Raw genomic sequence first — 13,177 nt, forward strand, 5'->3', positions numbered from 1 at the left:
ATCTACAATGCCAGCGTTGTACAGCATTGTGTCATAAATCTTTAATGCACAAAATTTTACTTTAAGCTGGATGGTTTTGTATTGTGCATAAAACCATGTCTTTGTTTTGTGTAATAGAGAGAATAGGTTTTCTTCTGTTTCTCTTTTTTCAGTCAACATCATTTCATTAGACAATTTTTTTGTTTGGTTTTTTTAAAAAACTTATTTTCAGACTACCAAATGTTATTGTTGTGTAAATTAAATGTAATTATACTTGTTTTGGCCAAGATTAGGCAGTATACAGGTTGCATGGATCTAACTGACAACAAACAAAAAACAAATGACAGTTAACATGATTCACACATTGACAAACTAACTATTCAAAACATCTACAAGCCTGTGTTTTAATTTCTAAATTAGATTAGATTAGATTTAACTTTATTGTCATTACACATGTACAAGTACAATGCAACAGTGCAGTTAAGGTCTAACCAGCATTTATAATCTTAAAAACAACCTTGTGAAATTGCTAATAGTCACATTAAGCTTTCACCGGAAGTTAATCGTTGGTTTTAAAACTTTAGCTGTGCTTAGAGCCCATTTGCGACAAATGCTGGAAGGTGGTGGGATGCTCGCCACATGTAGCAAAACCATAGAGCGAAACAGACAGCTAAATGGGAAAATAAGTTTGCGTACTCGAGAAAGATGAGTTTAAACAGTGACTGAAGCCTGTCGCTGAAAACAACCACGTAATTTATTCTTTCTAGCTTTGTTTCCTCCGAGTTTTGTGGCAACTACAACTGTTTATTTGCAGCTGTTTATGTTAAAGGTTTGATACTGATTAGACCTTGAATTGGTGACGAGGTCTTACAATCTTCTCAGAAGGTCTTTAAAAAGTATTAAAATGGTATTGAAATTACCTTAAGGATTCCTGCAAATACCCAGTAAGTACAGTAAAGGAGTTTCATATTCTGGAGTATAAATTACAAAGGTGCTTGATTTAAAACCAGCGGTGCTTTAAAATGTCATTGAATCTGCTGTTCATGAAAGTGTGGAAACCTTGTATTATATTTTGCTGTTCACTTCAAGTGTCCAGCGTTGCTTATCAAACCTTCATCCAGCATTTGAGCCCGTTCGAGGAATTGGCTTCCTGAGAAGAAACACACCTCAGAGCTCATAGCAGTTGTCCAGATTTGAGCAAATCTCTCCAGTGAACGGCTCTGAATTTCTCAGAGCAGTGCAGACCCTCCAGGGCCTCTTGGCTCGCGCTGATGTTTTTGTTCTGTTCCCCCGACGGTTTAATCCAAACGTCTTCTGTTTACTATCTAAATAGAAAGTCAATTCAAACTAGACTTAATTGAATCACTCCCAAGCGCTGTTGCACTAATAACATAAATAAGAGTTAATTTTTGGACATTTGCACCGTTTTTCTTGGCCACTGATGCAGATTTTCGGACACTGTCCAGAGTGAGAACTGCAATCTCTGCAATTTCCCTGCCGTTCTCCCAATGGCAGCGGATCAGGGTTACCTAAAAGAAAACTCATGAACTCAATTCTCTGTGTTTTGTAACAGAAAATATTAGCCCGGAGGAAGAGTACAAGATCGCCTGCCTGTTGATGGTCTTCGTGGCCGTTTCCATGCCGACCCTGGCCAGCAACGTGATGTCACAGTACAGTCCCGCAATAGAAGGTACCAATTTTTACATTTCAGACTTGCACTGAACCGCTGCGAATGAAATCAGATTACATCTGTGCTGTTTGAACTGCGGTTCTCTGGAACAACTTTTTTTTTTTTTGACATTTATCGCGTGTGTGTTAACTCTCTATAAATCTTTTAAGGTCACTGCAACAACATTCACTGTCTGGCTAAAGCGATAAACCAGATTGCCGCCGCTCTGTTCACGATCCACAAGGGCAGCATAGAGGATCGCCTCAAAGAATTCCTCGCCGTAAGTAGCAGCAATTGTCCTAATTCCTGACATAAAGATTTTTCGTTTCCAGTACTTTTACTACACAGCATACAATTTACACAAACATATCAGCAGTAAACACTCAATTTCTGCAACTGACATGGTGGAGCTTAATAAATCCTGTAATTTTGTCCGTCAGCTCGCCTCCTCCAGCCTGCTGAAGATTGGACAGGAGACGGATAAAACCACTACACGGAACAGAGAGTCTGTTTACCTGCTCCTGGACATGGTGAGTAAATCCACAACTCGGTTAAACGACAGAAGACGGCATCTGATATTGATATGTAGATTCAGATGAGTTTTCTTCATAGATGTACCTCTTATTTAACTTAAAATCTTTAACTGTCACAGTCCTGCCACCAGGAAGCTTAAATTCAGCTCATGTTTTTGCATCTAAATCCTAATCTAATCAAGGCAAACTATATATCATTGGAAAGGTTGAATCCTTATATATATATATATATATATATAAGTATGTATATATATATGTATATATATATATGTATGTTTGTTTGTGTGTGTGTGTGTGTGTGTGTGTGTGTGTGTGTGTGTGTGTGTGTGTGTGTGTGTGTGTATATATACACATAAATGTATGTATACGTATTTTAATGTAAATGTAATCGAAGGATTATAAGACACTGGAGACTAGTAGTGGATTAATTATTGAAGTAATGAAGAAGCGAATTCAGCTTTGCCATGAAATAAATACATTTTAAAATACATCAAAACAGAAAGTAATATTAAACAATGTAAATAATTGTCTTTAGACAAAAAATAGTGAGCTTACTCCGCTTTTTTAAATAATTTTTTTAATCCAATTTTTTTTCAGCCAATCTACAGGTCTGGTCGGAGCACATTTAGCTCAGCTTAGCATAGATCGTTGAATTGGATTAGACCATTAACATATCACTGAGAAATGGCCAAAGAGTTTTGATCATTTTCCAATTTAAAGCATTACTCTTTTGTAGTTACATCATGTACTAAGTCTAACGGAAAATGAAAAGTTGCTTTGTTCTAGACCAGGGGTGTCCAAACTCAGTCCTGGAAGGCCGGTGTCCAGATTTTAGCTCCAGCTTTCCTCAACACACCTGCAAAGATATTTCCTAAAAGCCTGGTTAGAGCTTGATTAGCTAGCCCAGGTGTGTCTGATTGGGGTTGGAACTAAACTTTGCAGGACACCAGCCCTCCAAGAACCCCTATTCTAGGCTGATATGGCTAGGAACTATACTCTCGTTCTGTCAGAATTATTAAGTAACGGAAATTACAAAGATTTCTAGGCTGATAAGAACTATACTCTCATTCCAGCGTAATAATCAAGGAACTTTGCTGCCTTACCATGCACTTTTAATGTTCTGTTGATCTTGGTATACAGTGTAACTACAGAAGATTTTTAGAGTGCTTTCACACCTGACGTATTTAGTTCAGTTGAATTGCACTAGAGTTCACTTTCCCACTTGGTGCGGTTCATTTAGGCAGGTGTGAATGCAGCAATTGTACTCGAGTGCGCACCAGAAGCCGACCAAAAAAGCGTACCGAGACCTGCTTGAAGAGGTGGTCTCGGTACAATTTCAAACAAACCCTGGAGCGGTTCGTTTGTGGTGAGAATATGATACAAACTAAAACAGACCCAACTGCGCCTTTTGGACTGATCCAGCTGCTCTGTGCATTATGGGATATGGAGGAAAAAAATTTGTTGACAGCGCTTTACCAACAGAGAGAGGTAAAAACACATTACCTGATGGATCGTTAGTAATATTTTCGCAAGATGACCATGTCGAAGTTTAACTAAATTAATTCACGACGACTCCTGAAGTGACCTAAAGTAATAATGCTTTAAAACATTGTTTACCAGCCGCGGCCGCGCTTCATTCTTGAAATGTATTGTTTGTCTAAAGCAGGGATACAATCAGCCAGCGCAGTCGTCCCTCCATAGTAAGCGGCATTCTGTGTCTGCCGGTTTGTTTACTTGCGGGAGTTCATTGGCATTTTTGGCACGTGAATTCTGACCAATCAATAAGCAGTTCAGAAACTATGTTCAACAACATCTGGCCAATGAGAGATGTGGATTTTGTCAGATGAGTGCATTTTGGTTCTTTTTAACTGGTTCGGACCAAAGCCAGCAGTGTAATGTGAATACGACCAAAAGACGGCAGAACATGCAACAATGTATCATTTATTGCCCTTGGTCCGGACCAAATCAAGGGAACTGCAGATGTGGAAGCACCCTTCGAAATTTTTGAATGAGATGCTAATGGTCTAATCCGATTCAATGATCTATGCTAAGCTAAGCTAAAATTGCTCAAATGAGACCAGGAGATTGGCTGAATGGATAAAAATGGTAAAATTTGACTGACTTTAGGGAAGTTGTACAATGAGCCTATGTTCAAAAATAAGAGATTCAAGAGATTTCTTTCTGACCCACCCCAATATCTACACATTAGCTGCGTCCCAAATGGCACACTATACACTATGCACTCATGCACTATGTACTTATGCACTTACACACTCAACAGGATAGTATATGTATGTTGTGTCGTCCCAAATGGCACACTTATGTTTTTTTTACTAAGCGGAAATTCAAACCGTTTCCCTGATGACGTTTGACGGTTGCCAAATCAGTGAAATAAACAACTGAATTATCAAATAATACCTGCCGTAAGTACTGCCGTATTCACCATCGGGAGGCGCTATAATCACTCTCGTAGGAGAATTTTGCTTTCACCATCCAAAATAAATAAAGTTATTCAACATGTGCGTCCGATAGCTCCACCCTTTCCGCTACGTAAGCAAACCTGCGTTCGTTGAGTGCGAGTGTCCATCATTACACACTTCATTTTAGCGGCTGAATGAGTGCATTATCCGGGTAATTAAAGTGCACTTATTATTTTTAGAATTTTCAGTGTGAACACACTACTTACACTATTCATACTACAAAATGGCGTAGAATAGTGCATAAGTATGCGATTTGGGACGCAGCTATAGTATTCATGCTCTACAGCAGGGGTGCTCAATCCTGTTCCTGGAGATCTACCTTCCTGTAGATTTCAGTTGCTACCAATTTCAAACACACCTGCCTGTAATTATCAAGTGCTGTTCAGGTCCTAATTAATTGGTTCAGGTGTGTTTGATCAGGGTGAGAGCTGTGCTTTGCAGGAAGGTAGATCTCCAGGAACAGGATTGAGCAGCCCTGCTCTACAGTGAGTCAAGTTTTTATTTGATAAGGTCACCGTGCTCTGTAATGAATAAATGATTGTCTAACTTTGCTCTTATACTATGTTGCTTTAATCCAAACACTCTACAAATGCTTAGTACTCAAGAATGTTTTGAAATCCCTGTGGAGAAAACAAATGGCTAAAATACTCAGGGAAAGATTTTTCCATATTTCCGTCTTCCTTTTGAGTCCATAACCGTCAGATGACTGGGAAAATGTGCTGTTTGTGTTTGAGAGTCACGCAGCTCTTTTGATCCGTTAGCCTTGTGTGGGATTTGTCTGTGGGATTTTCAGCTCTTTGAAGCATAATCTCCAGGATGCACCGAATTAGGGTGTAATGGAAAGCAAGAAGCGTTTATTTTCGTACATATCAGACTTGTGTGTCGGCTTCAGCAGAACATCCCAATCACCCTGAGATCTGCTCTTGTCTAGATCGTTCAAGAATCGCCATTCCTCACCATGGACCTGTTGGAGTCCTGCTTTCCATACGTCCTGCTCCGAAACGCCTATCACGCCGTATACAAGCAGTCGGTATCTTCTTCAGCATAAGAGCACTCCAGGAGCAGATACTTCAACTCTCATTCCATATTCCTCCGTAGGATTCTCCGATGCTATAGTCTTACAAGACTTTCGATGGGATCAAAACTTTTATGACACTGAATAAAGAGGGAAAAATGGCAAACAAAATAATTATAATAATTTGTATATTGACCACTTACAATAATCAAGTTTGATCCCAGGGACTAGTGACACTAAGTATCATTTTTGACCATTTCTTTTGGTTTGTGTTTTAATTTGCAATGGTTAAACTTGGAAACAAACACATTAAATAGTTAATTGTGAGTGTTGGGATGTGGGGGGGAGGGCAGGGGTGAATTGTTAAAAACTACATGATGCTAAATGCTTGTTCTGATAACAGATGCCTCTATGAAACAGTGATTTTTCTTTTCTTTTTCTTTTTTGGATGTTGTTCTAGATCTAATCTGTGTGGGTTACTGCGTGCTTCTCTCTCTCTCTCTCCCTCCCTGTGAATTTGCATTTTATTTTCATGACACTTTGTGTTCCTTTTACATACTTGCCAAATTAATGGATATAACAGCATCTCATTCGGATTGAAACGGCAGAATTGTGCATAACTACATGTTATAAAAGCAACCTAGTGTTGTTTGTACAAAGCATAGTATAATTTTTTAACTAACTTTCATGATGCCTTGTGGCATTGACACTCCATTGTACCCGTCTGTGAGCTATAATAAACATTCATACATATTTATTGAATGTTTATCAGTCGTTTCCCCCACTTCCTCCTCTCCCTTAACCGGTTTTTATATGTTTTGGATTTTTTGGAAATGACAATGTATCTTCCATAACATGAATAAACATCAGGTCATATATGGTTTGAGTGGTTTACTTTAATGTTGTTAAGTGGTGTATTTTTTATATCATAATAAAAAACTGCGGATTATGAACTCATGAGTAACATTTAAGTTAATTACCTGTACATCGTTGATGATTAAATGGGTGCTTTTTTTATAGAAATCCTCATCCTGAAGGCATATGCAACTTTAAACTTACAGGAAAATGAACAGCAAATCACTGGTGATAACGTACGGGAACCCTGTAACAGGTTACATCTGTGATTTTGGCATTTTATTATGCAGGAATGTGAATAATGGTTTCTAAAAGCAGCATTTTGATATTCTGTTGTTACTGACAAGAACATTGCTGAAATTCTTTGATCAGAGGCTGACCATCTAAATCTTCTCACATGAACCGAGCTCAAGGGCACAGGGTTTGTGCAGATGCTTTTTCTAAGGCATATTTACTTTTATGGGCTTGATTTAACCTTTTGATATCGCTACCTTCATATTTTAATATGTACCAGACACTTTTTAGCATATACACTCACCGGCCACTTTATTAGGTACACTATACTAGTACCGGGTTGGACGCCCTTTTGCCTTCAAAACTGCCTTAATCCTTTGTGGCATAAATTCAGCAAGGTACTGGAAATGTTCCTCAGAGATTTTGCTCCATATCGATATGACAGCATCACGCAGTTGCTGTAGATTTGTCGGCTGCACATCCATGATGTGAATCTCCCATTCCACCACATCCCAAATGTGCTCTTTTGGATTGAACTCCAGGCCATTTGAGTACAGTGAACTTATTGTCATGTTCAAGAAACCAGTCTGAGATGATTCAAACTTTATAACTTGGCACATTATCTTGCTGGAAGTAGCCATCAGAAGATGGGTACACTGTGGTCATAAATGGATGGACATTGTCAGCAACAATACTCTGGTATTCTATTGATACTAATGGGCCCAAAGTGTGCCAAGAATATTCCCCACACCATAACACCACTATTACCAACCTGAACCGGTGATACAAGGCATGATGGATACATGCTTTCATGTTGTTGATGCCAAATACTGACCCTATCATTCGAATGTTGCAGCAAAAATCGAGTCTCATCAGACCAAGCATTGTTTTTCCAATCGTCTCTTGTCCAGTTTTGCTGAGCCTGTGCAAGTTGTAGCCTAAGTTTCCAGTTCTTAGCTGACAAGAACGGCACCCGTTGTGGTCTTTTGTTGCTTAAACTCATCTGCCTCAAGGTTCCATGTGTTGTACGTTTAGAGATGCTCTCCTGCATACCTCGGTTGTAACGAGTGGTTATTTAAGTTACTGCTGCCTTTCTATGAGCTGGAACCAACCAGTCTGGCCGTTCTCCTCTGAACTCTGGCATCAACAAGGTATTTGCACCCACAGAACAGCATTTCACTGGATATTTCCTCTTTTTCAGACCATTCTCTGCAAACCCTAGTAAAGGTTGTACATGAAAATCCCTGTAGATCAGCAGTTTCTGAAATATTAAGTCTGACAACAACAACCATGCCGCGTTTAAAGTCACTTAAATCACCTTTCTTTCCCATTCTGTTGCTCAGTTTGAACTGCAGCATGTCTACATGCCTAAATGCATTGAGTCACTTTGATATGATTGGCTGATTAGAAATTTGCGTTAATGAGCAGTTGGACAGGTGTACCTAATAAAGTGGCCGCTAAGTATATATAAAACTTCATCTCTGTATTGACCAAGCGGCAACATCCCGCTCTCCCTCGTGAAGCCAATACGGAAGTAACTAAAACTGCAATTCATCGACTCGCCTTGGGGGGCTGGCTCCAGGAAGTGCAGGTCATTTCTGACTGCAATGGGAAATTGGCCTTTTTTACAGCTGATAAAAACGTGTTTAAAGCCTGGTACATTTGATGGTTTTAGTGCATATAGCTAGCGTTACCCTTCATGACAACTCTGAGGGGGGTGAATTTTTTTATAACTTATTCGTTTGGTTTATATTAATGATTTTTTCTTTTGCATAATTAAGGGAGTGGTCACTTGAGTGACAGCCGTGATTGACAGTTTGTCAGCTGCAGCTAGCCCGCGTGGTCGCGTCACGTCTGCTAATTCCGTCTAATGAATATGGCTTCTGCAGTGTTTGTGCTTTAGTTGTACATGGTTTTATGCAGTCTGTTCAATTTGTTGGTTTTATTTCTTACATTTATTAAATAATATGGCTTGTTGTGCAGTTAATTGTACTAACAGACCGTCCAAGACGGGTCTCCATTTTTTCCGGTGAGTGATATTCTAGTACAATGTTAAACATAAATGCATGCAATGATGTCTTAAATAATTAATTATTTAGAACTTTATTTTAAAATTTACTGGATTAAATCCTTCATATTGTGAGTAATGTTAGCTGCAGGCTTAAACCAGAAGATATCTGAAACGATAACGGTAATATGCGCCTGCTTTTCAAAAATAAAGTTGGCTTAATGATTACTAATATTGTACAAACGTGATATTATATTGTACAAACGTGATATTATATTGTACAAACGTGATATTATATTGTAAGAACGTGAAAAGTATATTGTACAAACGTGATATTATATTGTACAAACGTGATATTATATTGTAAGAACGTGAAAAGTATATTGTAAGAACGTGATATTATATTGTACAAACGTGATATTATATTGTAAGAACGTGATATTATATTGTAAGAACGTGAAAAGTATATTGTAAGAACGTGATATTATATTGTACAAACGTGATATTATATTGTAAGAACGTGAAAAGTATATTGTACAAACGTGATATTATATTGTACAAACGTGATATTATATTGTAAGAACGTGATATTATATTGTAAGAACGTGAAAAGTATATTGTAAGAACGTGATATTATATTGTACAAACGTGATATTATATTGTACAAACGTGATATTATATTGTAAGAACGTGATATTATATTGTAAGAACGTGAAAAGTATATTGTAAGAACGTGATATTATATTGTACAAACGTGATATTATATTGTAAGAACGTGAAAAGTATATTGTACAAACGTAAAATTATATTGTACAAACGTGATATTATATTGTACAAACGTGATATTATATTGTAAGAACGTGAAAAGTATATTGTACAAACGTGATATTATATTGTACAAACGTGATATTATATTGTAAGAACGTGAAAAGTATATTGTACAAACGTGATAAAGCTCTTTTTTTTACCTGGGTGGCAGCTCTACGCTTCCGTAGAAGATGAACAAACAATCCTACCAAAAACTTGCAAAATCAGCCGGATAAGAACTCTGCATCTCGACCTGTAGCCGCAGGAAAGGGTGTTCAGCTGCTGGACGCACCATGAGTGAGAGACTGCGCTAAAGCCAGTGGATTTAATAATGTTCCTCCACAAACACACGTAGCCTAATCTTGGTGCGTAAAGGGTTTTTAAATTATAAATAAATATTAATTAAACCATATAATCATAATGTAGACAGAGTATACAGACTAATGGTGGCATTATTCTTTTATTATTCAGCTTCACCGCCGCCTTAATGCCAGATTGTGAAGAGAAGTGGAGAAACAACTTGCACAGCCTTTATCTTAATTTCGTTATTGCCAAAATACCCGTCATCATTTAGAGTTTATTTTAATTTGATTTGTTAAGCAAGATTACTTTTCATTGGTGTGTTGGATAATTTAAAGGCTAAGTGCATGTACCTAGACCTATAGAGTGCTGAGATGTTACGATGTTACAGCTGTAGGACTTATTTTATTTCTTTGTTCCAACTTTCAAGTGGCCTATAGTCTACGCTTGTTACGAATAAATGATGTTAAAACATATAAATGACTCATTCTTAAAAAAATGCATTAGAGCTGTGCATGAGCACATTTTAATGTAGGCTGTGAACGGGTTTGGGCTGTATAAAGCTGTCAATCAAAATGTACCTGTCGGACTCGGGACCTATCGGGTATAACTGCTGTTCCGCGGGAGCCGGCCAGATTTCTTACGGTGTGGGAGTAAATTTCTGAATAAATCGCGGGAGAGATGTGTGTGTGTGTATTGTATATAAAGAATACTTTTTGATGTTAACAATTAAATAGTTGATATCAACAATTCAGTTATTTCAAACGAAAGAAATATAATGAATGCTGAATGTTGAAATCAATAAAGCATATCCTAAGAATAAGTCAAAACGGCTTGCCACAGAGAGCCATAATAATATCAACAACATTTATTATTTTAAGTTTTGTTGTGTAGTTTCAGGTTAATTTACCTCGATAGTACGCTGAGATGTTCAAATGATTCAAATGTCGCGGGTGGTGGGATGGTCTCTATGGTTTCAGCAAACAGTCATCTTAACTCCGCCTAAGATCCGCCTCTGCCCATTTTCGAGTATCCGGGAATGACGCACTTCCAAGATGGCGACGGCTGACCACGCCTACAGTAATAAGCTTCATTTGCGCTCTTCAGAAACCTATGGGTGACGTCACGGACACTACGTCCATATTTTTTACAGTCTATGGTATTGACCTTATTCTCCGCAGACGAGCGGGCGCTGCCATTTGAATCTTTTTGGCTCGAGACTTCCGGTCTCATTCACTTCCATTCATTTTTAGACATTAAAAAGTGCTCGTTTCGCTGTTTGATGTTGCAAACTGATATTTCCTTGTTATATTATTCTACTTGGTCTGTATAGTCATGCAAACATTTGTTTGTAGAGCAAGTAGTTTGACCGTTTTTGCCGTTTATTATTCCTTGTAATTTCTCCCATAGGCGACTGAAACGGAAGTTCTACGACAATCGCGAAAACAGGCGCACTTCCGCATTTTAGAATAAGGTCATGCGGATTAAAGGGATAGTTCACCTAAAAGTTTAAACAATTAATTTCAAACATTGAGTTTCTTGTTTCATTTTAAAAGTATCTTATTTTGTGTTCAACAGAAGAAAGAAACTACTAAAGGTATGAAAAAAGTAAGGCAGGGGTGTCCAAACTCTGTCCTGGAGGGCCAATGTCTTGCAGATTTGAGCTCCAAATTGCTTCAACGCACCTGCATGGATGTTTCTAGAAAGCCTACAGACAGTAGTAAGAGCTTGATTAGCTAGCCCAGGTGCGTCTGATTGGGGTTGGAACTAAACTCTACAGGACACCGGCCCTCCAGAACCGAGTTTGGGCACCCCTAGTGAGGACCGAAGCGAGTAGTAAATAATGACAGAATTTTCATTTTGGGGTGAACTATCCCTTTAAGATCAATTATTTAAGCGCCGAGTGATGCAAATGATTTGCTGCATTTCTAGATTAACATCTCTTGTTGTCAGCATATTGATGCTTTAGCAGCATTATGTCAGCGATTATAGCTAGTGTTAGAAGGATACCACTTCATGAAGTTGCTTTAAAAGCTGTTTATGGTCATACGGAATTAGCAGTTTTGAGCCACGAGTTCCCTCAAGATTATCTCTAATGGGTTTTTAGCATAGCGGTTTTTATTTAAAGTGTGTAGTTAACATTTTTAAAGAGACTTTAACATTTTGTTGTGCTACATAAATGATGTACAGTCATTCCATAAATATTCTCCTGGTTTTAAGAGATGCTAATAATGTGTGAGAACTGCAAAATGCTGTCCAAATCCTCAAGAATGTTTACGCACACTAATGGTATCGTAGTCATTCATGTAGTTATTTGCTATCGACAAGCTTTTTTTTTTTAAGAAAACGTCAAATTGAGTGGTGTCAAACAGTCTGTCACATTGATATTGTGTCAGGTTTTATATCTTCTGTTGGATGGGTAAGTTATCACTTCATGAATTTGCGAGCGGTGGTCGTTTAAAGAAAATAATCACGAGCTCCCTTGAGTTTCTACTGGTTTTCAGCATAGCTTGTGTTTATTTAAAGTTTGTAGTCAACATTTATCTAAGAGACTTACTTAACATTTAGCTGTACAACATAAATGACAAATATTTCGTTTTTTAAAACAACTTAAATGACTATTGGATTCGCCAAGAATGCAAAGTTGTAGTCTAAACTAGTAAGCTGCTAGCACGATACTCTGCTAGCTTTCAGAAATGTGTCTTGAGTTATGACTGTGTACTTTATGCTGTAAAACGAAAGGTGAATGTTAACATTGGCTTTATTTACCTCGTAAATCAATCACTGCTGCTAAAAACACATTCCCAGGCGAATTAGCCTTCCTGTTTAGCTAGCAAATTTGAGGTTATGAATACGCAGTTTGTAGACAGTTTAATGACAAATTATGCTTTGTGATATTTGACATACATACTAAGTATCAATATGATGTATATCAGAGCTAGTTACATGTTTTCTAAGCAATTATATGATATACAAATATTCTCACAATAACCTCCAAACAAAACAAAAAAAAAACATTTAAAGTGCGAACTTCTAATTGTTTTGACCCTTTTGTAGTTTCCTAATCAACACAGACCGATGTTTATTAGAGGTTTGCCTTTAAATTAACACCTCCTTAAGTCCACAGCTCTATGTACCATTGTACTTAATTCAAACTGCGCTTTTGTCTTGCTTACACGGCAGCAGTAAGTCAACAGCCGCGCCACGGGACACACTGAAGTGATGGAGGAGGTGGGCTGCTTCATGTCCCCTGCCCACCTCCTCTTATTCCTCCTCCTCCAGCTCTCTCCATCCAGT

The 13,177-nt window shown here is 38.0% G+C and overlaps 1 protein-coding gene across 7 annotated transcripts in view; it reads left to right on the forward strand.

Moving 5' to 3' along the window:
- Positions 1–6,628, forward strand: part of nckap1 (NCK-associated protein 1) — a 104,241-nt gene extending 97,613 nt beyond the window's left edge. For 6 of the 7 annotated variants that reach the window (XM_005167921.5, XM_005167922.5, XM_073912024.1 and 3 more), the window contains 4 exons: positions 1,553–1,669; positions 1,819–1,928; positions 2,089–2,178; positions 5,593–6,554. In XM_005167921.5, coding sequence (XP_005167978.1) covers positions 1,553–1,669; positions 1,819–1,928; positions 2,089–2,178; positions 5,593–5,709 — 434 coding nt within the window. In that variant the 3' untranslated portion in view covers positions 5,710–6,554. Of the gene's footprint in view, positions 1–1,552; positions 1,670–1,818; positions 1,929–2,088; positions 2,179–5,592 lie in introns of all 7 variants that reach the window. The other variant, NM_001137665.1, reaches the window with a different exon arrangement.
- The last annotated feature ends 6,549 nt before the right edge of the window (positions 6,629–13,177 follow it).

Source organism: Danio rerio, chromosome 9, assembly GCF_049306965.1.
Source record: "Danio rerio strain Tuebingen ecotype United States chromosome 9, GRCz12tu, whole genome shotgun sequence".
Taxonomy (NCBI): Eukaryota; Metazoa; Chordata; class Actinopteri; order Cypriniformes; family Danionidae; genus Danio; species Danio rerio.